This window comes from Giraffa tippelskirchi, chromosome 1, assembly GCF_054371585.1.
Source record: "Giraffa tippelskirchi isolate mGirTip1 chromosome 1, T2T-mGirTip1v1.2.pri, whole genome shotgun sequence".
Lineage (NCBI taxonomy): Eukaryota > Metazoa > Chordata > Mammalia > Artiodactyla > Giraffidae > Giraffa > Giraffa tippelskirchi.
In genome coordinates this window covers 65467541-65495359 of record NC_137275.1, presented here as the reverse complement: position 1 = coordinate 65495359, position 27819 = coordinate 65467541, and the positions used below count along the sequence as shown (strand labels likewise).

The window sequence follows — 27819 nt, the reverse complement described above, 5'->3', positions numbered from 1 at the left end:
TTTATCTCCGACAGTAGGGAACAGTTATCTAACTATGAAACTTCATTTTTGCTTTTTGTAGTATTATTTGTGTGTGTGCGTGTGTTTGCTTGCTTGCCCTGGTAAATATTGAAAGGCCCATAGTATCAGTGATAGTGAAGTCTCTCAGTCATGTGTGACTCTTTGTGACCCCATGGACTGTAGGCTGCCAGGCTTCTCGGTCCATGGGATTTTTTCCAGACAAGAATACTGGAGTGGGTTGCAATTTCCTTCTCCAAAAGGCTCATAGGTAAGAAATTTATAATATTTCTTAGTTGTGCAGGAGTTTACTCTTTCATTGAATTGATAAATGACCCATGCAATTAAACAAGTATAAAAAAACTGATGATACATACTAAAATCTACCCACTTCATTCTCCCGTTCCTTAGATCTTAGAACCTTTTCATATACCTTCTTTACTTCAGAAGGTAAATATAAAAGTTCAACATTGAAAAACAATTTAACCATAAATTAGATATATCACAAATATTTAAGGTAGTCAAATGTTAGAGCTTTTGTTTTTGTGAGGATTTGATAATTTTTAAATTTTTATTTTTCTTGGATTAGTGCCTCTGCTATTCCAGTATCCTTATAACAGCACATATTTACTTTGTAGACTTATTAAAGATTATCACAAAGTTTCTGGTGAGTATTTTTTAAAAAATAAAGCTTCAGAGTAGGCTAGTGTCAGCATATGCATGTTTTAAGATTGTGTTTGAAATACAGTTTCCTCCTCCCTAGAAAACAATAAGAGAATGAAGACTTCTGGTAAATTGTTTCATAACAATGGAATTTGTACATTAGTTTTCTACACTTGGGAGTTGAAAAACAGATAAAATCTTTGCCAGAATAATAGGCCAAAAGATAATAAGCACAATTCATTTTTCTCTGCAAGTTCTTAGAAATTGAGTCAAAACCATACATAGTAGCTGCTCTGAATTGGGTGATATATTCTCCAGTTCAGTTGCTCAGTCATATCTGACTTTTTGTGACTCCAGAGACTGCAGCATGCCAGACTTCCTTGTCCATCACTAACTCTTGGAGCTTGCTCAGACTCATGTCCATTGAGTTGATGATGCCATCCAACCATCTCATCCTCTGTCGTGCCCTTCTCCTCCTACCTTCAGTCTTTTCAAGCTTCAGGTCTTTTCCATTGAGTCAGTTATTCACATTAGGTGGCCAAAGTGTTGGAGCTTCAGCTTCAGTATCTATGGTCCTTCCAATGAATATTCAGCACTGATTGCCTTTACAATTGACTGGTTTGATCTCCTTGCTGTCCAAAGGACTCTCAAGAGTCTTGTCCAACACCACAGTTCAAAAGCATCAGTTCTTCGATGCTTAGCTTTCTTTATGGTCCAACTCTTACATCCATACATGACTACTGGAAAAACCATAGCTTTGACTATATGGACCTTTGTTGGTAAAATAATGTCTCTGCTTTTTAATATGTTGTCTAGGTTGGTCAACTTAGAAATTACCATTTGAAATTATAGAAAGTAGGTTAAATATTTCCCCCTTTTTCCCTCCTCACCCTCCCTGCAGTGGGTTAAGTGCCTTCAGAATGGTGGCTTGTCTTTGCATCAGTTTGTAGACCTGCTGTTGCTAGTAATACCAGCAGAGAACAAGAGCTTATGGATTTAGAGAATGGGGGAGTTCAGTTCAGTTCATTCGCTCAGTAGTGAAAGACTCTTTGTGACCTAATGGACTGCAGTACGCCAGGCTTCCCTGTCCATCACCAACTCCCAGAGTTTACTCAAACTCAGGTCCATTGAGTTGGTGATGCCATCCAACCATCTCATCCTCTGTTGTCCCCTTCTCCTCCCACCTTCAATCTTTCCCAGCATCTGAGTCTTTTCAAATGAGTCAATTCTTTGCATCAGGTGGCCAGAGCATTGGAATTTCAGCTTCAGCATCAGTCCTTCCAATGAATATTCAGGACTGATTTCCTTTAGGATGGAATGGTTGGATATCTTTGCAGTTCAAGGGACTCTTCAAGAGTCTTCTCCAACACCACAGTTCAAAAGCATCAATTCTTTGGCACTCAGCTTTCTTTAAGGTCCAACTCTCACATCCATACATGGCTACTGGAAAAACCACAGCTTTGAATAGACGGACCTTTGTTGGCAAAGTAATGTTTCTGCTTTTTAATATGCTGTCTAGGTTGGTCATAGCTTTTCTTCCAAGGAGCAAGCGTCTTTTAATTTCATGGCTGCAGTCACCATCTGCAGTGACTTTGGAGCCCAAGAAAATAAAGTGTCACTGTTTCCATTGTTTCCTCTTCTGTTTGCCATGAAGTGAGGGACCGGATGCCATGATCTTAGTTTTCTGAATGTTGAGTTTTAAGCCAACTTTTTCACTCTCTTATTTCACTTTCATTAAGAGGCTCTTTAGTTCTTCACTTTCTGCCATAAGAATGGTGTAATCTGCATATCTGAGGTTATTGATATTTCTCCTGGCAATCTTGATTCCAGCTTGTGCTTCATCCAGCCCAGCATTTCACATGATGTACTCTGCATGTAAGTTAAATAAGCAGGGTGACAATGTACAGCATTGATGAACTCCTTTCCCAATTTGGAATCAGTCTGTTGTTCCATGTACAGTTCTATCCTTTCTTTCCATGTACAGTTGAATCCTTTCTATTATTGTTTCCCCAAGCACCCCACCCCCACCCCCAGTCCCCTACCCAACCTTGTCTTCTCTCAGACTTCCTAATTTTATCAGTGGCATTACTTGGCTTTTCATCATTATGTTAGTCATGTTTACTTCCATCATCATCACTTTTGGCCTCATGCTGCTTATCCTATTGGGTGCAAGGTTTCATGCAAGGGGATACCCTTGTGGCATTTCTTTCTTTATAACTGTGTCCCTTTTACTTTGGTTATCATAACGCACGTGAGCAACTTATCTTTTTCTTTCAAAACTTTTCCTCCTAAACTGTAGTTTAGAAAGAAACTCAACTACCTTCTAGTTATAGTTGTCCTAGAACTGAGATCACTGACCAGAGGCAGCACCCCAACTACACATCTAGGATTAGAAGAAAACATATCATAAATTACTATGTCAATTATTAGATACAGTTCCAATATACTTTTGGTTACTAAAAACAGATCAGTCAAAAATATCCCCTAAGAATGAATATTAAGGTGCTTTGAAAGTATTTTAAAAGTTGTTTTAGATTCTGAAGGTAACAAAGTTTAAAAAAAAATCTTTTAATTAAATGGTAGTATTTTGAGAATTACGAACTTTCTGAAACTAATTTATAATTTATTACTTTAAAAAATAATACTATTTTGCATTTCTGTGGGATCTGGGATATCTGTTAAGAATATTAGAACCCATCTCGAATATGAACCTAATTGAAAATGGGTATATGCTTTGAAACTGTCACAAAAATCAGGGAATCTCTTTCTTTTGAAAAATGCAATGAAATCAGTTGATGTTACACTATTGAACTGTTAGCGTATGTAGGTGAGTGACGAGCAGGAAAATGTGCATACGTTTTCTTGGAAATGCCAGACTTGTCACTTCAATGAGGAGTACAGCTTTCATAATGGAGACTATATCAACCATGGAGCCAGTTTCCTACACCTCGGAGTGAAAGAGCTCTGTGAGGCTCTGATAGCTGAAGAGGAACTGCAAATAAAATCATGGCAGCCGTAGTTGACCTCCACAAGTTTTCAGGTGTTGCTTTAACAATTACCTAGTCAACATAAAATCTTGAAAGATCATAACTGAAAATGTGCTAGTGGTCAGGAAGGATGACTGCCTCCTTTCCCCCTCTGCTCCTTAATTGTTTGTTATAAGGAATCCTGGGGATTCCTAGGGTGGGGAGATAGGACAAAACATTTTCAAAGCATTTACTTTGATTGAGTGCTTTTGTGTTTTATCATAGCAGTGAGTGAATGAAGGTGATCAAAACTGTATGTTGAAGTGCTGGTGATAGCAGCTAGGTTAATTGTGCAGGAAATTGAAATTATTAAAATTCCTTTATTGTTGAAAGTCTTGTGGAGAAAGTGCTCTGAGTGAGAAACTCTAGTCTTGGGGCAAGGATGGGGAGAGAGGCAAGTAACAGAGATATATAAAACTTGAAACAGGTAAATCCATTGAAAGCATTCACTTTTGAAATAAAAGCTCTAGCATCCTCTGCCGGGAGCCAGTTTCTAATCCTACCCCTTCCCAATCCTCCACATTACACAAATTTTTATTTTGTTGATTCCTATATCCTCAGCCCCAGGACAGAGATCAGTCATAGCAGTTACTTAGTAAATACTTGTTGAATGAATGAACTTTTTGAGAACACTAGATTTTAAGATAATATGTCTGTCTTGCAACAGCAGAATAGGCCATTCTTTTATTTACCAACCTCTTAATTTATAAATAGAATGAGTGGATATATACGGAAGTGCGTCTTATTTTGAAATGATCTTAATTTAAACAGTTCTGTCATCAGTTACCTTTTGTGAGTTGAAGTTTGTAAGTCTAAAGGCTGAGAAAAGCTGAGTGCATAATAGCTAACACTTAGCAGGTATTGTACTTACAAAATGCCCCCTTAAAGTGTTTTACGGGTATTAACTCAATCTTCACATGGCTTTCCAGGTTGTCATTTAACTTTCCTATTTTACAGATGTGGAGACTGAAGCTCCAGAATAACTGAAAGGATTGTGGTGTTTTTTAGTGTTGTTAGAAAGTCCTGAACTTTGGGGCAGAATTGTTTATACGACAATTCGACATATTTTTCTCACAATAGTAGATATCCAAGTGTGAGGGTTTTTTTTTTTTTTTTTTTTGGTAGGGAAAGAATGTGATCTGTGTTCATATCCCACAGAGGAAAAGCTCTGTATTTGAATGAAAACATTTCCATATTTGGTGTTGACCGGATTTGGTTTGTAAGGAGGTGGACAATTGCCCTTTTATGGCCGTCAGACACTCCATGGCTCTCTTTTATGTTTCTTCAACTTGGTGACTCTGTCACTTCCTCAAGCAATCTTTTTCTCTCCTATCTTTTTTTTTTTTTTACTGCTCTTTTATATTGCAGTGTTCTTTCTTCCTTTCCATCCCTTAGCCCCCTCTCTCTCGTTTACATGCAGTCTGAACGAACAAGAATATTGGCTCTATATTCTTATTGTTTAGAATAATATGTGACTGTGTTTTGAGTCTGAGAACCTGGCAAAACCAAGTGAGAAATAAGGATATTATGAAAAATAGCAAAAAATGTAGGTGCTAGTAAATTGTCCAAAAGTGAAGAGGGCTGACCCAAGGCAAAGTAGTGTTCCTCTTTCAGAAGAAAGTTGTCGAGTATAATGGCCAGACGAGTAGAATTAACTTCTTGAGGAATACTAGAACCAAACCAAGGCATTTTTGGATAATCAGGAAAGAAGTCAATAATTAGAATGATTCCCCCTTTTGCTTTGATTTTTATTCCAGAATTCAAACTTACACTTAGAATTAAGTACTTAACCAATCTTAAACTATCATTCATACCCAAGAGTTACTAACATTTTAAAAGCCCAGGAAGTTAATTTGTTAACAACATCATTATTACTGGCTTATACATAATGGATCTTATATTAGCACTTGATTATTGTTATTATAGTAAAAAATTGCCTGGGTAAAATTACTGAAAATTTACACCTGGTATATGCAGGTTTTCCTAACAGTTAGTTTTAGATTCAATAAAACTACATGAAAGAACATAAACTTCTAAGGAGTTCTTTCCAGTTGTATTGTTTATAGCCCCATTTATATCTTGATACCAGTTCTTAATAGAATCTGTCAGCAATGTGGATTATCATTTTTTTTTGAAGTGTCAGTATACCTCATTAAACTGCACTGCTATTGAAGAGCAAGAAACAGCAGTTAACCTATAGCATGGTATCTTGGCAGGGCATTCTCTATGGGAAAAGTAGACAGTTTCATTAGAGTGAGGAAATGAATCATCATTTTAGCTTTTTGGACTTAGTGAAATAGTTAATTCCTTTTTCTCCTCATTATAAAATTTGTGAAGTTAGTATCAGCTCATTTGGTGACAATTTATAATTTTTTCCTCCACTGTAGAAAATAACTTGTTGGACATTTAAGATCATTTTGTTCATAATAATTGGTTAATTCAAAATAGTTGGTCATCATCAAACAACCCAGTTAACAAATGTGCGATAGACATTTCTCCAAAGAAGATAGGCAGATGGCCAAGAGGCACATGGAAAGGTACTTAATATCGCTAATTATTAGATATTACAGTACTTAATTATTAGATATCTAGTTATTCGATATCATGTACTTCAACAGTACGTAAACCAAGAAATTTCAGATGTTCAAGCTGGATTTAGAAAAGGCAGAGGAACCAGAGATCAAATTGCCAACATCTGTTGGATCCTAGAAAAAGGAAGAGAATTCCAGAAGAACATCTACTTCCATTTCATTGACTACTCTGAAGCCTTTGACTTTGTGGATCACAACAAACTGGAACATTCTTAAAGAGATGGGAATGCCAGACCACCTTAACTGCCTCCTGAGAAATCTGTATGCAAGTCAAAAAGCAATAGTTAGAACCAAGCATGGAACAACAGACTAGTTCCACATTGGGAAAGGAGTTCGTCAAGGCTGTATATTGTCACCTTGCTTATTTAGCTTATATGCAGAGTACATCATGTGAAATGCCAGACTGGATGAAGCACAAGCTGGAATCAAGATTGCCGGGAGAAATATCAATAACCTCAGATATGCAGATGACACCACCCTTATGGCAGAAAGCAAAGAAGAACTAAAGAGCCTCTTGATGAAAGTGAAAGAGGAGAGTGAAAAAGCTGGCTTAAAAACTCAATATTCAAAAAACTAAGATCATGGCATCCGGTCCCATTGCTTCATGGCAAACAGAAGAGGAAACAGTGACACTTTATTTTCTTGGGCTCCAAAGTCACTGCAGATGGTGACTGCAGCCATGAAATTAAAAGACGCTTGCTCCTTGACAGAAAAGCTATGACAAATCTAAATAGCATATTAAAAAGCAGAGACATTACCGACAAAGGTCCGTAGCGATGGTTGTGAACAAAGGTTCAAAGCTATGGTTTTTCCAATACTCATGTGTGGATGTGAGAGTTGAACCTTAAAGAAAACTGAGTGCTGAAGAATTGATGCTTTTGAACTGTGGTGTTAGAGAAGACTCTCTTCAGAGTCCCTTGGACAGCAAGGAGGTCAAACTAGTCCACCATAAAGGAAATCAGTCCTGAATACTATGGACATAAGTTTGAGCAAGCTCCAGGAGTTGGTGATGGACTGAAAAGTCTGATGTGCTGCAGTCCCTGTGGTCTCAAGGAATCAGACACAATTGAGCAACTGAACTGAATTATTAGAGAAATGCAAATCAAAACTACAGTGAGACATCAACAACAGTCAGAATGGCGATCATCAAAAAGTCTACAAATAATAAATGCTGGAGAAGGTTTGGAGAGAAGGGAACCCTCTTACACTGTAGGTGGGAATGTAAATTGGGATAGCCACTGTGGAGAACAGTACGGAGGTTCCTTTAAAAACTAAAAATAGAAGATGCCATGTGATCCAGCAATGACTTGTCAGGTGCCACCGGTGGTGAAGTGCCAATGCAGGAGACGAAGGAGACTCAGGTTTGATCCCTGGGTCAGGAAGATCTCCTGGAGGAGGACATGGCAACGCACTCTAGCATCTTGCCTGGAGAATCCCATGGACAGAGAAGCCTGGTGTGCTACAGTCTGTAGAGTCACAAAGAGTTGGACATGACTGAAGCAACTTAGCACCGCATAGCACATGATCCTGCCGTCCCACTCCTGGGCATATATATATATTCGGACAAGAACATGGTCTGCAAGGATACATGCACCCCAGTGTTAATTATAACACTGTTTACAGTAGCCAAGACATGGAAGCAGCCTAAGTGTCCATCGATGTAGGAATAGATAAAGGTTTTGGACACATGTACCATGAAATATTGGGCTTCCTTCGTGGCTCAGTTGGTAAAGAATCTGACTACAATGTGGGAGACCTGGGTTTGATCCCTGGTTTGGAAGAGCCCCTGGAGGAGGGCATGGCAACACACGAGACTACTCCAGTATTCTTGCCTGAAGAATCCCCATGGACAGAGGAGCCTGGAGGCTACAGTCCATGGGGTCGCAAAGAGTCAGACACTGAGCGACTAAGCACACCATGAAATGCTGCTCAGCCACTGTAAAGAGTGGAATCATACCACTTGCAGCAAGGGGGATGGATGTAGTGATTGTCATACTGAGTAAAGTAAGTCAGACAGAAATGTGTGGAATCTAAAAATAAATGATACAAATGAACTTATTTACAGAAACAAGACTGTGAAAATGAATTTATGATTACCAGGGTGGAAGTGTAGGGGGAGGGATAATTGGGGAGTTTGGGATTGACATGTACACACTGCTGTATTTAAAATGGATAACCAATAAGGACCTACTGTATAGCACAGTGAACTCTGTTCAATATTGTGTTAACAACCTAAATGGGGAAAGAATTTGAAAAAGAATAGATATATGTATATGTGTAACTGAGGCACTTTGCTGTATACCTGAAACTAACATAACATTGTTAATCAACTATACTCCAATATAAAATAAAAAGTTAAAAAAAGATGTAGTGACTATAAAGACATTAGTTTTCCTTAACAATATATATATATTTTAAGTAGTTGGTGTGATTAATATTATAGTTTAAGAGCTACAGTTTCATGACAGTTTTTTGTTTTGTTAATCTTTAACAGATGACTTACTATTTAATATTATTCATTCATTTAGTGAGCATATGCTGTGTACATACAGACTTGCATTTGATGTTATTATTGTATGCAGTTGAGTCAGTTTTATATGAATAATACATGCATAGTGTTGTCCATATTTCTGTAGTGTACACTTCTGCCTTTAAAAAAAATTTTCCAGCATAAAAGTTATGGCCTAACAATTCCCTTGTGCATCTCTAGTTTATTATGGAAACAGGTTGGCGTTTTATTCATTAGTGGGATATTTAAAGTTCTTTAAAGACTATAGATTTGACTAATCCCTAGAGCTGTTAACACAATCAGATTTTCATGGCTGATTTAACTGGGGCATTGTTCCTGTTCTCTAGTTGGATTACTACAGCATTTCATCCTTGAGAATCAACAGTTTTGGTTTGCTAAGAAATACTTTACAGGTTAAGAAGTGATTTTTTGGAACATTTAAATAAATTTTCATATGATAGGTGGTGTATTTAATGGAAAAGCAAGTAGGAATTAACTTATCAGTGAATTGGGACAAACATAAGTATTTTGGGAGTTGAAGAAGATGAGTGGTTTAAAGACCAGAGTATGGCTTCCGTGTATATTTATATGTAATCTTCAACCTTAGCATGATCAATGTGAAATCAGAAGTATGGGGAATATCCTGTCTTGTGACTTTTTGAGGTTTAATTTTCCCTTCTAAATTTGAAGGCCTATCAGGATTGTTGGTGATAGTTAAATGAGAGCACATATAAACAGATACTCTATTTGTTGTATGCTTGTCTGTTTTAGTGCATGAGGCTAGTTTAGGATGCTGTAGATACAAAAGTTGTAGTAAGAGCTTCATCTAACTTTATGGAATCAGGGAGTGGAGATATAGAAGATAATTTGAGAAGGCAGTGGACAGCATTTTTCAATGAATTGCTTGTGATGGAAGTCAAGAATGAGGGGAAGAAGTAAAAAATCTAATACTTTAGAGAAGAGAGACCACACGCCTGTATAGATAGGTGTTGATGAGAGGGAATGTTAAGAATTAAGTTGCTGCAGTGGAGCAGCTGATCTTTAAAGAAAACGGTGCCCTTCTTTCTAGTTAGGCAAATGATATAGGGAAGTTGACTAGCCAGTTATCTAGTAAATTTATAACAGAACAGCTTTGCAATTTGCCTAATTTGAATTCATAGCATAGCAAGATATTAAGTAAATATATAGCCCGAATGACCCAAACTGTGACAGTTAAATCTATACCTGCCAAGAGGTCTTAACCTTTGTTTTCCTCATTGCTACCATCAAACTCCCAAGGCTTTTGCCTCATCTTCTAGTGCTTTACTACTTTAAGTTACTGATGTTCTGTATTCTTCATCACTTGAGGTTTTTTGTTTTTTTTAGTCGCTCAGTCATGTCCGACTCTTTGCGACCCCACAGACTGTAGCCTGCCAGGCTCCTCTCTGTCCATGGGGATTCTTCAGGCAAGCATACTGGAGTGGGTTGCAATGCCCTCCTCCAGGGGATCTTCCCAACCCAGGGATCAAACCCAGGTCTCCCACATTGCAGGTGGATTCTTTACCAACTCAGCCACCAGGGAAGCCCTAATCACTTCATAGTGATTCTCAATTCAGAGTCTTTCTTTTACCTGTGCTGAGCTGAGGCTCCTCAGATGGTTGATGTTTTATTAGGCTGCCTGTAGTACCACCCAAGACAAAGTAGTCTGCTGTTAGATTTTTGTACCACCAACTTCCATTCCCCTGTATTGTGTATTTCCCTTGCAGAGCCCTGTGGCTTCCTTGTGAAGCTTGTGGGAGCAGCTACAACTAGCTGCTGGGCCTGCCTTTTTGGTCTAGCAGTGTATGAAAGCAGCTTGACAGGTTAATGGCTCAGATAATCTTTATAAGCTTTGAATTGTGGTTAAGACCACTTCTTCAGAGTGGTTTTTGGCTTTACCACAAATGTAGGTTTGATTGTTATAACATGACATGTGATAACAGAAAGTTAAGTTACAGTTCAAAAGAAATTTATTGTTTTGGGTATAAACACTCAAGCAGGAAGGCATTTCCTTATTCACGCAGAGGTGTATAAAAAATATTCTGGAAATCTTTTCTTTCCCATTCTTTCCCATACAAATTTTGATTATTTTATTTTTGCTTATTGATAGTCTCCCTTCACTGTCCTGTTTTGCATGTTTTAAAATTACAGTTGCCATCTTTTTTTTTTCCTTAGGGTCAGGCTTCTTTGAAATAGTTTAATTCCTTGTAAACTTGAATTATAGCCTTCCCTTTATGAATTAGACTTTTGGCTACACATCCATAAATGTTCTGGTCTGCTTTATTTAAAAGGAAAACAAAAGGCAGACGTACTGCAGAATTCAAATACTTTAGAAGCAAACCGTATGTTAGAGGTTTGACTGTTTAAGTAATCGGCCAATAATGATTTAATAGAGGTTGGACTGGTACTGAGTTTTTATGTTAATAATTTTGACTAACAGAAAACATTAGTGTAGATATAGTATATATATATATGTATATATACATAGACATAGAAGATGTCTATGTATTCTTGATCCTTTTCAACTCAGAAAAAAACGTACTTTGCAAAATTATGATTGGTGATGTAGACAGTGGTCATGAGCAATGTAACATATTTATTGTCTTTGTGCAAGAAATATGAAAGAGTAATTGTCAAATATTTGATGTATCTATATGCACAAACATTCATGTCTGTTTATTTATATGTATGCAATAGCTATGGCTCCCACAGCAGGTGTCTTTAGATTATCTGAATTTTATGTATTTATAGCTTTAGAAGAGATTTTTTTCACTTTCTAGTGATCAAAGAAAAAAGAATCTTTTACCTTTATAATTTAGTCAGTAGCTGAAGTACTGGAAGGATAATGAAAGGTTTCCTTTCAGATTTCTTGTTGACCCCTCACTTAAGCAAAACAAGTCACTACTGTATCATAGAAATTTTTAGGATCAGTTAGTACACTTTACATAAGTCTTTTCATAAAAATTGTATCTCTTGATATGTTAGTACCTAGAATTAAACTGTACTTGAATTCTACCTTATTGCAGAATATATGGAAAATCATGGACATTATACTGTAGTTACATTTTAAACCAAATTTACCATTGTGTGAACAAGGCAAAGTGGTTTGTAAGCAGATTTTTATCATCTGTGTAATGAAGATAATAGCACCTCCCTTAATAAGATTGACATGTGTATGAAGTACATGCAAGAGGTATGCATGCATAGCGCATAGGTAGCCTGATGCTGCTACTGTTGTGTATTCTATATGGATAGGGACTGTGTTTCATTTACCGTGTTTCATTTGACATGTTCCAAATGTCTACTGTAGTTCCTAACATACAGTAGGCCCATAAATGTGTGTTAAATGTTAAAGAAAGAGCAAAGAAATGAGAATGTTGAAAACAATTATGCCACACTCTCTCCTCCTTTTTCATCTTGGTTGTAGTTGAGAGAGGCAAAGGAAGCCAATTTAAAAGTTAACAATAGGAAGATTCTAATCCTAGTACACATTCAGCATTTTCTGTGACACTGTATAACTAGTGGCTTTTAAAAAATGCATACTCTGGGGTAGATTTTCCCAATAGAGGACCACAATTGATCCTGATTCTTTTGCCTACTAAAGTTAGGGAAGAAGATTGTAAATTCTGATTTGCAGTTTGGATAGAGAGAAGACCAGTTTTCAGGACTTAGGTCCTTATACTAACTTTTGATATGAAATACGTATATTCTGGAATGGTGTAGCTGAGGACTGGAAATCACCACCTTCTAAAATCTGATGTTAAAATAGAATTCAAAGACAATAGGAATAAAGTCTAGGAAAGAACTTTTCCCCCAAAACCATCTATTCATTTGAAAAACTTGAATATTAATAAACCTGGATATATATTTATAAATTAAAGTAATACACCTACAGAAAAGTAAAGCACACAAATCATAAATGTATAATAAAGTAAATTTTCACAAAGTGAATATACATGTGTGACCATCACACAGATGAAGTTACAGAATATTCCTCGTTCTTCAGGATCCTTTCGTATAGCTCCTCCTAGTGTGTGTACCTCGCTCTCAAAGGTAACCTGTATCCTGGTGAACAGTGTAGTTTAATTTTGCTTTTCTTTTTAAAATTTCATATAAAATAGAATCATATAATTTTTGTACCTTTTTGAGTCTGGCTTCTTTTGCTGTTGGTCAGTGTTATTGCATATGTAGTGATAATTTGTTCATTTTCATTGCTGAATAGCACTCTTATATGATGATACTATAATTTATCTGACCCTTTGACAGTGGTCATTTGAGTTTCTGATTTGGGGTTATTATGTATGATGATGCTATGGACATTCTTGTACATGTCTTTTGGTACTCATATATACACATTTGTGGGGGTATAGCATTTTTTTACTTTTGAACATCAGCAATAATAATCTCAAGTCAATAAGCATGTATTTTAAGCTGTTGTCAGTGGTCTAGCAGTATTGCTGCATTCTCAGGTGTACTTTTATTAAGGAAAGATGGGCCTTCATGTACCACCTAGTTGTACGATATTGCTTCTGAGGCTATTCCATGCCACAGGCTGATTCAATCAATTTAGGGAGAGGCCTGTTGGACCTAACTTTTACAGGGAAATACTATTTTTTTCTACTTGTGTTTTCTTCCTTGTGATGGGAGCTAAGTATTACAATGCCTGGCTTCTCTCTACCAAGTTTAATCCTTTGATTCCTCATTGTCGTTCAGTTGCTCAGTGGTGTCCAACTCTTTGTGACCCCATGGACTGCAGCACGCCAGGCTTCCCTCTCCTTCACCATCTCTTGAGGCTTGCTCAAACTCATGTCCATTGGGTCGGTAATGAGGTGATTCCTCACTGCTGCTAAGTCACTTCAGCCATGTCCAACTCTGTGTGACCCCACAGACGGCAGCCCACCAGGCTCCCCTATCCCTGGGATTCTCCAGGCAAGAACACTGGAGTGGGTTGCCATTTCCTTCTCCAGTGCATGAAAGTGAAAAGTGAAAGTGAAGTAACTCAGTTGTGTCTGACTCTTTGTGACCCCGTGGACTGCAGCCTACCAGGCTCCTCTGTCTGGGATTTTCCAGGCAAGAGTACCGAGGATTCCTCACTAGGTACTTGGAAAACTTTATTTGTAGGATATTAGAATTCAATATGGGCTTCCCAAGTGGCACTAGTGGTTAAGAACTGGCCTGCCAGTGCAGGAGACATGAGAGATAGGGGTCCAATTCCTGGATCAGGAAGATTGCGTCGAGGAGGGCACAGCAACCCACTCCAGTATTCTTGCCTGGAGAATCCCATGGACAGAGGAGCCTGGCGGGCTACAGTCCATAATAGAGTTGCAAAGAGTTGGACACGACTGAAGCAACTTAGCACAGGACTCAAAATAGAGCCCAACTTTAAAATTGCAAGGTCTTCTGGCTTGGTAGCTGTTTTTAAAAACTGAAAATTACCTATTTTTCCATAGTTTGTTAATTCTATGGAGGCAAAAACTTACTTTGAGAGGCCTCCTGAAATATAACTTATTTGTCTTCTTCATTCTTCCGCGCTAAAAATCTCTTTGATTCTCTCTGCTATATTCAGGCTTCCCTACCAGAAATCATTGATGGTAACTTCTTGGGGATCTGATTGCTTAGTTCCAAATACCTGTACTGAACAGTGGTTAAAGGAAAGCTAGACCCCTTCTAAAATAAATGTATTGCACAGTAAATGTATATGTTTTCAAGAATCGAACCCAAGGAAATCAGGCAAAGAAATCCTGTTATGGATAGTTGTATTCTATGGCTTTCTAAAAAAAAAAAAAAATCCCTTTTGTTGGCATCCCTCTTTCCGTTTTAAGTCTCACTTGGATTGGAAAGGACATTTCAAAAGATGAGAAAAAAAGAATAACTTCTAATTAATATCAGATTTCTTTCTTCCTGTGAAGAATTTTCAAATGACTTCAGAGAACTGACAACCTTAACATCTTTGGCAGATGTTTTGTGGAGGAAAAAAATCTTCACTGTTTATAATTTGAGGTAGGGGTGAGAAGTAAGTGGTGAGGTGCAAAGGCAAAAACTATGTGACATCTCATGTACAAGCTGCTTTCCATGATCACTTGGGATTTTCCACAGGAGATGTTCAAACCAAACAGTCTTTGATGGATTGTTTGAATGCTCTGCACTGCCCTTCCTTAGGAGATATAGATTCTAGGAAGAACTTCTCTTTTTCCTTTTGTATCTTTGCCTTGATGGTAGTAGGAACCATTTATATATATATATATATATAATATATTACACATATACTCCTCTTGTTCTTCTTTTATTTGTCTTGGCACCCACTTGTCTATTTTTTCTAAGTTGTAGGGCCGCCACTGTCACTTAACCTGGCAGTCACATAGGATACCCCTCAAAGCTGAGCCAATATTCCTCATTAAACCATAGTTTACAGCAAAACTAAATGTACTATTAGAGGGGCAAAATATATATAAAACGTGAAGTTTACCATTTTAATCATTTTTATGTGTACAGTTCAGTTTTATTAAGTACATTCACATTACTGCACAACCACCATCACCTTCTGTCTCCAAATTTTTTTCATCTTCCCAAACTGTACCCATTAGACGATAACTCTCCATGCTTCCATACCCTCAACCGTGGTGACAATCACTGGAAACCACCATTCTACTTTTTTGCCTTCTGAATTTGACTACTCTAGGTACCTCATTAGAAGTGAGATCATAGGATATTTGACCTTTTGTGTCTTATTTTAACTTAGCATAATATATTCAAGGTTCATCCATGTTGTATGTAGCACGTGTCAGAATTTTTTTTAAGGTGTAATATTTAATTGTATGTGTATACCCACATCTGTTCATCCATCAGTGGGCATTTAGATTATTTCCACCTTTTCGCTGGTGTGAATAATGCTGCTCTGAAGGCAATGGCAACCCACTCCAGTGTTCTTGCCTGGAGAATCCCAGGGACGGTGGAGCCTGGTGGGCTGCCATCTACGGGGTCACACAGAGTTGGACACGACTGAAGCGACTTAGCAGCAGCAGCAAACATTGGTGTACAAGTATCTGTTTGAGTTTCTACTTTTATTTCTGTTGGGTATGTACCCAGAAGTGGAATTAGTAGATTATGTAGTAATTGTACATTTAATTTTGGAGATACTGCCATACCATTTTATATTTCCACCATAATACCATGCCATTTTATATTTCCACCAGCAATGTACCAGGGTTCAAATCTTGTTATTTTTTGTCATTTTTGATAATAGGCATCCTGAAGGGTGTGAAGTGGTATCTTTATGTTTTTGATTTGCATTTCCATAGTGATTAGTAGTGTTGAGCTTTTATGTGCTTATTGGCCATTTGTATATCTTCTTGGAGATGTCTCTTCAAGTCCGTTGGTTTAGTTGTGGTGGTTTAGTCACTAAGTTGCATCCGACTCTTGCGACCCCATGGACGGTAGCCTTCCAGGCTCTTCTGTCCATAGGATTCTCCAGGCAAGAATACTGGAGTGGGTTGCCATTTCCTTCTCCCGGGAATCTTCCCAACCCAGGGATCAAATCCAGGTCTCCTGCATTGCAGGCAGATTCTTACCGACCAAGCTAAGAGGGTAGTCCTTTACTTATTTTTAAATCAGGTTTTTGTTGAGTTCTTTATGTATTCTCAATATTAATTTCTTTGTGAAATGTATAATTATATGTATTTTAAAGCTACATAAATGTGTATTTGTTTTGAAGGCCTTAATTTCAGTTTTACCATATTAGAGTAAATATTACTCTGTAATCCAGCCTTGAAACAGTAGTGGTGTTTCATCGAGTGCTGACTTAGTACCTAGAACTCTTGGGTGCGGTACACTTTTTTTTTTGGCCGCAGTTTGTGGCACGCAGGATCCTATTTCCCCAACCAGGGTCTGAACATGCACCCCTGCACTGGAAGTGTGGGTTCCCAATCATTGAACCTTCAGAAAGTCCCTCGGTCTGTACACTTATGAACCCTTTAAATTCTTGTAAGAATTCTGTACAGAGATACTTTTATCTGTGTTTCAAATTGAGAAAACTGAAACAGAGAGTTTAAGTTAGCTTCTCCTCCTTTGCTGTAAAGTTAGGGTGTGAACTTAAACAACCCAGCTCCTGAGTCCATGCCCTTACTGCAATACGTGGCTACCTGTCCCGTGACTTGTATTTGTGACAGATTGTGAGTGCTCTTATCAACTGACACTTTTCACCTCTTAAATATTGCCTTAAAAGACAGTGCAGAAGATCAAGTGAGGTGTCTGAAGGAGTTCTTAGCAAAAATTGAATTCTTAGTGGAAATTAAACAGATGATTAAGGTTAGGACCTCTTTAAACTTCTCTAAGTTGCATTATATTTTCCTTTGTGGAAGTGTATGTTTTCTTTATTTGGGTGTGGCATATTTTTTCTTGTAATATTTCCCCTAGTGAAATTTGTTTACTGAGAACATTTTGTGGGGTAAATTTTTAACTTATATGTTTTTCTCCGTTTTTATTTTAAGCCACCTTTCTTCTAAACTCAACATGTGAGTGGCCTTAACTGATGTTTGGATATTGCAGTTTTATTTGGCTGTTTACTTAAGCCAAGCCTAGCTAGTAATGAATACAACATCTGCCAGATTATATATAATACATTCTAGAGCAAAATGGAACTCTTGCTGCTGCCCACCATTATCACTAATACTGATAATTAGTGGGGATGGTGTGTGTGTATGTATATATATGTATGTGTGTGTGTGTGTGTTTTATATACACACTTGGGGAGGGCAATGAAAATATCTAACGTGGTAAGTAAGGGCACACTGTCACTTCTGTAATTTCACTGACAAAAACACAACTTGAAGCTAAACAAGAAGAAACATAACAAACCTAAATTGTGAGTCAACAAAATAAATGGATTATACTTTCAAAAGCATCAAGTTTGTAAAAGACAAAAAACTGAGAAACTTGCTCAGATTAGAAGAGACTGAAGAAACATGATCACTGAATACAACAGACTAAGCAGAATTTACTTCTGCTACAAAAGGACACTATTTGGACAAGTGGCAAAATCTGCATAAAATGGGAGATTAGAAAACAGGATCATATAAATTTTAATATCTAGTTTTGACAGCTGGCCAGGCATTAAATAAGATCCATCTCATTTTTTCATTAAAAATTAATGCTTCTGGGAATTCCCTAAAAAGAAAAAAATTAATGCTACTAATTGGATAGCGCTTTTCTTTACTTTTTTCTTTTCTTTGTGTTTGCGTCTGTAGGCATGATTGGGAGGTGCTATGTGTAACCAGCAATCCATTCCTAATTATCATGGATTTAAAAATTTTTTTGTTAATACAAATGATGCTTTATTGAATATCTTTGTATACATTTTTGTGTAATCACATTTGTCTACCTATATAATAAATTTCCAGAATAGGGAGTGCTAGGGATTTAAAGGAACGCACAACTTGAATTACAATAGACACTGCCAGATGTCTTCCAAAAAGACTGCACAAATTTAAACTCCCAACAGTGCATGAGAGTTTCTGTTTCTCCACTTGTACATCAACACTAGGTATTATCAAACTTTAAATCTATAGTAAGTAATTTTTAAACGATTGTCATAAACATAAGAGCTGTGCCAGGAAGCTGGCCATAGGGTCTCTTATTACCTCCAGGGGATGTTTATGTTTGTCGCCACCAGGTTCTGTGGCAATTAGTGTTAGGCCAGCACCTTGATCAGATTAGTGCTTCTCTGATGGTGGCCTTTTTTGTTTTAATGTAATTTCAGTTTACAGAAAAATTGCAAGAATATTACAAAGAAGTTCAGTCAGATACTTCAGTTATTAACATTTTACCACATTAACATTATCCCTCTGTGTATCTACACACACACACACACAATCTTATTTTTCCTGAACCTTTTGAAGGTAAGTAGACATCATGCCCTTTTCTTCCTAAACACTACAGTGTTTCTAAAATTAAAGACATTCTCTTATTTAATGCCTGGCCAGCTGTCAAAACTAGATATTAAAATTTATATGATCCTGTTTTCTAATCTCCCATTTTATGCAGATTTTGCCACTTGTCCAAATAGTGTCCTTTTGTAGCAGAAGTAAATTCTGCTTAGTCTGTTGTATTCAGTGATCATGTTTCTTCAGTCTCTTCTAATCTGAGCAAGTTTCTCAGTTTTTTGTCTTTTACAAACTTGATGCTTTTGAAAGTATAATCCACTTATTTTGTTGACTCTTCCACAATTTAGGTTTGTTATGTTTCTTCTTGTTTAGCTTCAAGTTGTGTTTTTGTCAGTGAAATTACAGAAGTGACAGTGTGCCCTTACTTACCATGTTAGGAGGCATTTGATGTCAGTTTGTCCCTTTCAGTCTTTTGGCGTGAACTTGGAGTAGTTGCCTGGCGTCTTATTGCTCTCTTTTATAAAGGCCGTAGATTTTCAGACGTATGCTTTTCATATAAGGTCTTTATATGTGATGTTAATGGATGCCAGGGTTCTCAACTAGTTGTGCTGTCTGGGTTGTGAGGCTTATGGCTATTGCAGATTTAACTGGAGCAAATCCCTCTGCAGATATGAATTTTAGGAAAAGCACCTTTTTCCTAACCTGATGATAATTTTGAAGATACCTCAAAAGCCAGATGCAGAGAATAGCTGGAAATTATGGTCTCAGTCACTCCTAGTTTGTATCTTTCCACTCTTCCTGCTTCTTTACACAGACTGATGACAGACTAACAAAGTTTGTTGTTGTTTTAATTGGAAAAGAAAAGGTAGAATAAACGGACTTTAAAATTAAGGAAGCAGTGCCTTTCAGATGTTCCGTGCGGTATGCTAGTAGGAAGGGGAGCGTGTTTCTTCACCTGTGGGGCCAACTGCAAGTGTGGCATGTCTTTGAAGTCTACCCCATACGATATTTGTTCTAATAGAAAATGTTTAGTAAATGTGATGGTTTAGGAGAATGCGTCATGCCTTGATTGTCTTTTTTGTTGTATTCAAGACCACTAGTTATACCTTGACAGGTTTGGAGCATTAATTGCCATTAAATACATGTCTTAAGGTAAGAGTAGGTTAAAGCTAAAAATTGAATTGTGACAAGGTGTGGCTTGTCTTGCTCAAAGTTATTTGACTCAATACATAGGCTATTTTCTGTCATAGATACAGAGTGAAGCTTTAGAAGTGAAGATGTTACATATTTACTTGAAATATATTTTTAGATTGTTCCAATGTTAGTCTTTTCAAACATTCAATAAGTATAGTATTTATTTCTAGCTTTTTAAAAAATAAATTACATTGATGAACATCTTTGAATATATACCATTGTCCATTTGTCTTAATTACATGTAAGTGCCATAAGGCAATGGATTTTGTGTCTCTTTTGTTAACTGATGTATACCAAGTACCTATACTCAGTACATACTAGGTGATTGAATGAATCTGAAGACAAAGATGGTATGTTACGTGTAGCCTTTTCTAATTAGCCTCTTCTGTTTTGGTGAGTAAATTGCTCAACAACTTTCTGGTACCTGTTGCTTTGTTTTTCGTATTGTATGTTAGCATAGACTATGGTGATCATGTATATCATCTATTTGTTTCTTTCTCCTGGTGGAATGATCAGGTATGGATTCTTGAGGGTATCAGTCAGGTTTCCTTATTTTTCCCTTGTTAAATGCTGTTTCGTTTCACTGTCTTGAACCAAGATTCAAAAATTCTAGTACTTTTTTTGAATTGTATGCTACTTAGAGAAGATTTGGTATAAAGTGAAGTGAAGTCGCTCAGTCATGTTCAACTCTTTGCGACCCCATGGACTGTAGCCTATCATGCTCCTCCGTCCATGGAACTCTCCAGGTAAGAGTGTTGGAGTGGGCTGCCATTTCCTTCTCCAGGGGATCCTCCCGACGCAGGGATTGAACCCCGGTCTCCCGCATTGCAGGCAGACACTCCACCATCTGAGCCACCAAGGAATCCTGGCAACTGTATAAAACAAGTGTACTTTTCTCAGCTTGCTGTTCATTCAATGTTGTATTTGCATGAAGTTTGGCTTAATTAGGAGTTTGGATTGTTCATGCTCTCTTTGATGTTTCTTGAGTTAATAATTTATTTTAATCTCATTTCTGCATTAAGCAGAAAATTTGTGAAATTCAAAATAATAGAGGAAATTACTCTCAGTTCTACACCCAAGGGCAGAATAGTTTCCCACATGATTTGAGCTGGCCTTTGCATCTAGAAACTCAAAAGTTCTAATATCATCACTAGACAATATCTTAGCAGTGTAATTACTAAATTGTTCTATATTCAAAGTTTTTTGTTTTCTTTACATACCTCACCTTTTGGTTTTTGACTTGATTTTTCTCATGTGAAGCATCTGTTAGCTAGAAAAGGTGTTAAGATGGTGAAGTTTTGATAACTTTATCATGTTTATCGTCAATACGTTTGTGGTCATATACTTCCTTAACAGATTGGTTAATATAGAAGAAATGTATCTGTTGTGGGGGAAAACAATATTACATGTCCACCATGAGCAAAAAAGAAGTGAAAGAAGTATGTAAAGTTCAAGTCTTTTATTTACTTGAAAATTCTAATGGATTGGAGGATATGTGGGAACCTTGTATAGGTAGGAAGTATATTTAGTGATTGATGGAAACTTTTGAAAAATCTTCAACACTGCCAGGTGTATGAAAACAGATACAGTTATAATAATATTTTCCCTAACTCTATTTTGAGTAAAAGATCATTGTTATATTAGAAAGGGAAAGCTAGTGAAGTTAAAATAAAATGAATTTGCTAGGCTAAAATTATACTTACAACATATATACTTTGGACAATGTAGTGTAAGCTTTCTTGAGCCACGTGTTACATGAGCATAACTAACTAATGATGGCACATAGGTTTTGTGTTTTATTTGCCAATCCCAATCTGAGGGAAAAGCATATAGAATGGAAGAGGAAAAGGACATAGATGTAATCAGCTTTACATAAGCTAACCTTTGCTTGTTACTTAAAAAAAAAGACTCCAGAATTATAACTTTTCTTTTAAGTATATAACAGAATTTATATTATCATGATTAATCAAAATATGCTTTATATAGTGTACATAAAATTTGAGAAACCTACTCATGCAAATGAGATATTGACAACCTATAGTATCAGAAAGATAAATTGGATAGCAGTGATTCTTTGTATAATGAGGAATTAACTCAGTATTTGATAAAATCAAAGGTGTCCCTAGATAGTGAAGGATTTAGGGTTTTTGTTTTTGTTTTGTTTTTTTTCATTTTTACTTGTATAATGCACATCTTATGAAAGTGTCTTACAGAAGAGTGGTCTAAACTTGATTGATCCAATTTATTTCTGGTTTTCAGTTGTCAACACATGTCAATAGACATCTTGTTTTAAAAATACGTTAGAAGTAAAGATAAAAATTTTCTAGTGTCCTTACTCCCTATTGCAAAAGGGAGGAATAGGACTTAATCTTTAAATTATAATCAGTCTCTGACTAATTGTTATCTGACTTGTCATTTCTGCTGAAAACTGGTTATTTTGATTGTATAATATAAATACTACCTCATGAATTTTCTTGACTCACTCATGTTTAAAGATAGGCCTTCTTTCTGCAGAAGATAATTCCTGAAGTGTTATGTATTGTACATCAGGTCAGTAGAGGAAGGTGGCTCTTGATAAGTATAGGGTGCATATAGTATCTTGGTATAAGTTGACAGTTTTAAATATGTAAATCTATGAATTTAACTGAATAATTAGAATCTAGTTCAGTTGTGAGCTTCAGAGTTATGCATTGTGAACCTACTAAACACTTTTATGAGTTTTCTCAGAAAACTCATTTTCTTTTATTTTTAATAATTAAATTTACTTATTTTTAATTGAAGGATAATTGCTCTAAAATATTGTATTGGTTTCTGCCATACATCAACATAAATCAGCCATAGGTGTACCTATGTATACCTTTCTCTCTCTTTTGAACCTTTCTACCACCTCCTTCTGCATTTCACCCTTCTAGGTTGTTACAGAGCCCTAGTTTGAGTTCCCAGAGTCACACAGCAAATTCCAATTGGCTGTCTATTTTACATACAATAGTATATATGTTTCTGTGTTACTCTCTCCATACATCCCACCCTCTCCTTCCTCCGCCCACCGCCTGTGTCCATAGAAGTCTGTTCTCTGTGTCTCCATTGCTGCCCTGCAAATAGTTTCATAAGTACCATCTTTCCAGATTCCATATTTATGTGTTGATACACGATGCTTATTTTTCTCCTTCTGACTTTCATTCTGTATAATAGACTCTAGGTTCATCTACCTCATTAGAACTGACTCAGATGCGTTCCTTTTTTGGCTGAGTATATTCCATTCTATATGTGTACCACAGCTTCTTTCTCCATTCATCTGTCAGTGGACATCTAGGTTGCTTCCATGTCCTAGCTATCGTAAATAGTGCTGCAGTGAACATTGGGGTACGTGTGTCTTTTTCATTCAGTTTATATGCCTAGTTGTGGGATTGCTGGGTCATATGGTGGTTTTATTCCTAGTTTTTTAAGGAATTTCCATAGTGACTGTATCAATTTACATTCCCACCAACAATGCAAGAGGGTTCTCTTTTCTCCACACCCTCTCCATCATTTATTGTTTGTAGATTTTTTGATGATGGTCATTCTGACTCTTGTGAGGTGATATCTCACTCTAGTTTTGATTTGTATTTCTCTAATGAGCAATGCAGAGCATCTTTTCATGTATTTATTAGCCATCTGTATGTCTCCTTTGGAGAAATGTCTGTTTAGGTCTTTTGCCCACTTTTTGATTGGGTTGTTTTTCTGGTATTGAGTTGTATGAACTGCTTGTATATTTTTGGAAATTAATCCTTTGTCAGTTGTTTCATTTGCTGTTATTTTCTTCATTCTGAGGGTTGTCTTTTTACCTTGTTTATAGTTTGCTTTGCTGTGCAAAAGCTTTTAAGTTTAATTAGGTCTCGTTTATTTATTAATATTTATTTCCATTATTCTAGGAGGTGGGTCATAGAGGGTCTTGCTGTGATTTATGTCATCGAGTGTTCTGCCTGTTTTCCTCTAAGGGCTTTATAGTTTCTCATCTTTCATTGACGTCTTTAATCCATTTGAGTTTGCACTCCAGTATTCTTGCCTGGAGAATCCCGTGGACGGAGGAGCCTGGTAGGCTACAGTCCATGGGGTTGCAAAGAGTCGGACACAACTGAGCGACTTCACTTTGCATATGGTGTTAGGAAGTGTTCTAATTTCATTCTTTTACATGTAGCTGTCCAGTTTTCCCAGCATCACTTATTGAAGAGACTGTCATTGTCACATTGTATATTCTTGCCTCCTTTGTCAAAAGTAAGGTATCCATGGATGCGTAGGTTTATCTCTGGGCTTTCTACCTTCAGGAGACCCATTTTATTACCCTTCTCCCATTCTGTTAGATACAGTAACCATTAGGTTTAATGCGATCGGTAGAAGTGTGATGGCATATGCATTAAAGAGAGGATTGAGTTTACAGACACTTACTGGAGATGCTTTATTATACACTGAAGAAGAGATTAATCTTACTATCAATTTCTAACCTTCAGATAGCACTCAGATAGAACAGTGCATCATTTTGAAATACTGTTCAAGCTCAGCAGGCAAATCTCTTTTTCATGTTTTCTATGGGGGCAGGAGTGATGTTGCACAAGCATACTGTATGATTGTTGACTTCATCTAATGAGTAGTTCCAAAAAAGAATGTAGACATATATTTGAATCAACATTCAGTTGATTTAATCTGATTTTTAAAGCATTTCAGAGTCACAGAAAACAAAATTTGCTTTTGAATTTTGAGAGCAGTGGATCTTATTGGTCATATAATAGACCTGTGTTAAATTATGTGTTAGATTCCAAAGGATGTGTGATAGTCAGAGTTATTAGCTAATATGGTTAGTAGTATCGTGATTCTAACTGAAAAGTTCCATCTCATTTGTTAGCTGTGTCTCTCTAAAATTTAGCTCTTAGATTCTCTCCACATTCTTTGCTTCTCTTTATAAAGTGAGACTCAGTTCTCAAATATATATATATATATGCAAAGAAGTAATTTAAATATTGTCTTAAACTTTTTGGGTTTTGTAAAATATACTAAATCCTACCTAGTGAGGCACTTTTTAAATTTAATCATATGCTGCGATGGTAAATTTAATCAGTCTAAAAATTTAAAAAAAAAATCTTTCCTGTGGAAAGTTTCAGGGATAGATTTTTGCCTTTAATTCTGTAACTGGAATTCACATCATAGATTAGCCAGTAGTTCAGTGTTTTAAAACCTATGTCCTTCAGCAGCCTTGTTGATATTACTACTAAATCATTGTGTTTAAAATTGACTATCCTATAGGATAAAAATCAAAGAGAATTACTTACTATTAATCCTTCTGACAAAAACTTGGGATTATTTACTCTTTTTGGCGGAGAAGGCAATGGCACCCCACTCCAGTACTCTTGCCTGGAAAATCCCATGGATGGAGGAGCCTGGTGGGCTACAGTCCATGGGGTCGCTAAGAGTCAAGACGACTGAGCAACTTCACTTTCACTTTTCCCTTTCATGCATTGGAGAAAGAAACGGCAACCCACTCCAGTATTCTTGCCTGGAGAATCCCAGGGACGGCGGAGCCTGGTGGGCGCCATCTATGAGGTCGCACAGAGTCGGATACGACTGAAGCGACTTAGCAGCACTCTTTTTGGGGTGCTGTTTCAATTAAAGCCACTTTTCAGTATTTTAGGGTTAACTGAAATACCAAAATATTCAAAGTCACAGATGGCAATTTCTTATAAACCAAGTTCATAAACAGTGCCATAGAACATTAAATTACTCAACAGAATGAACTACACAGGATTTTAAGACTTTTGTCATCAAGTTAATAATTGTGTGAAATACCACAAATATAGTAGAGAACTCTTAAGTCAAATTAGGCTTCTCAAACCTATAACTGGTTATGAACAAGTCACTTAACCTATTTATAACTGCAGTGTGGCTTTAAAAAGAAAGAAAAATTCTATTGATCTTTTTTCTTCAAGTGCCGTGTACCTCTACCATGTCTTTCAGAAGACCTCATTTTTTATTTCAGAGGAGACAAGAGGTCATCACATAAGGATTAGTTTCTTCTTCCTTTTATTCTTGTTTGTCTTTGTTAATATCACACTTAATGTCTTTAGTTATTTTGGCTTAACTTTTATAACTAGAAAGCAGTAGTAATTACTAACATTTACTAATAATTAATAATTCCAGGCATTCCAGGTGTTCTGTGCGTCTTCTATATATTAGTTAGCACTTTTAATCCTTCAGCAACTCCTTGAGGTCAGTACAACCACTTTGTCAGTTTTGCAGATCAGGGAGGAAACTGAGCTAGAGAGTCAGATAACTTCAGGGCTACACGGGAAATAAGCACTAAATCATAGATTTGAACTCAGCTAATCTTACTCTTGGAGTCTCTCTCTTACCACCCATGCTGTATTCTAATTCCAGCCTAAATTGTGCTAATCCTTGCTTGTGCTTTTCTCTTTGCCCTCTCCCAAACAATGTTACTGCCTTTCAGTGGTTCTATGCTAGAATATTTAGCATATTTCTTTTTGAAGGGCCATATATTAAGAACTAATTAATTAGTCAACATCTAGGCTTAAATCTTAACTCTGCCTGCCACTTAGTTTACTTCATGACATTGGGCAAGTTGCTTTCTACATCTTTAAAATGGGTTGGTGTGTGCCTTCCAGAATTATTTTATAATGGTTAAAAAGGGTTAACAAAAGGTATAACATAATGCTTGCCACATGGTAAACATCTGTGAGATCTACACCCCCTTGGGCTGTGAGGAATTTTTTGAGTGCTGCAGATTATGTGAGACTAGAAGATCATCTTTTGTTAGATGTTTTAGCAAGGTGTCTCTGGGAAGTACCTGCTATCCTCATCTAATCAGTGTAACACACTCAGCATGTGGATGTGTCAGGCCTACCTAGGATCTGTTGTTTTGTTTAGAAACAATTTTAAAGTCTGTATTTTGTTATTACTGAGTGTTAGTGTTTACTGGAGGATTTCTTTTTACAGTGGTCTTTAGTAGGGTTGAAGTAGAAGTCGTAAAGGAGGTTTCATGGTGCCTGAAATACCGTGGAGTGTGTCATATAGCCTATTTAATTTTTTTTTCTTATTTCTTCTAGAAAATTTGGTGAGCGGCCTCCACCTAAACGACTCACTAGGTAAGCATTATATTAGTCTTTTACCTAAACATTTTATGAAAGTGTTAGATCCTGTCGTTTTGGAAACTGTTAGGTTTTATTGAAAAGAAGTTACTCACATAATGGTATCTAGATCATAAGCCTATTTCCATCTTCCCTTCCTTGTATCACCCCCTTTTCTCTCCTACATGAAACAAGATAAGATGATACAGTTCACAGGGAAAATGAAACCTTTCAAGAGTTAATACTGAGTACTATGTAGTTAATATAACAAGGACTACAGCATAAGGATGGTTTCCTTTATCTAGTTTCAGTTTTTAGCCAATCACAATTTGTTGATTACAACTGGGACTTGAAAGATACTTAAATGCTTTTAGAAAGAATTTTAGAACAGATTTTATACATTTTAATGAGACTAAATATTGTTCTAATTATATAATTTTTACAGTGTGCATTTTAATTATAAGTTAAATTTAAAAGTGTTAGTCTTGAAAATACTTTAAAAAATTTCTGATAGCCAGTGATTGTAAAATAAAAGGTAAGATGCTCAGTTCCACAGCTATAGTCCTGGAGATAATGCTACCCTGCCTTGTTAATGTCTTTCAAGAAAATTGTATCATGTATAAACAGAGACTTGTCTTTTTTTTTTCTTTTTAAAGTCTAGCATCATACTCTACCATTGTTCTGTTAACTGTAGGTCTTCTACCTTGCTCTCTTCAGTGTCTTCATAATTTTTCATTGTCTTCTCACCAGTCTTTATTTAATTCACACAGATGGCCTTTTGGGTCATTTCCACATTGTTGCCATAATTAAAAAAGCTGTTTCACTCAAAGA

At 36.6% G+C, this 27819-nt stretch overlaps 1 protein-coding gene across 24 annotated transcripts in view; it reads left to right on the top strand.

Moving 5' to 3' along the window:
* RBPJ (recombination signal binding protein for immunoglobulin kappa J region) overlaps positions 1–27819 on the top strand; it is a 228212-nt gene that overhangs the window by 161343 nt on the left and 39050 nt on the right. For all 24 annotated transcript variants that reach the window (XM_081534401.1, XM_081533416.1, XM_081534742.1 and 21 more), the window contains one exon: positions 26968–27006. In XM_081534401.1, coding sequence (XP_081390527.1) covers positions 26968–27006 — 39 coding nt within the window. The remainder of the gene's footprint in view (positions 1–26967; positions 27007–27819) is intronic.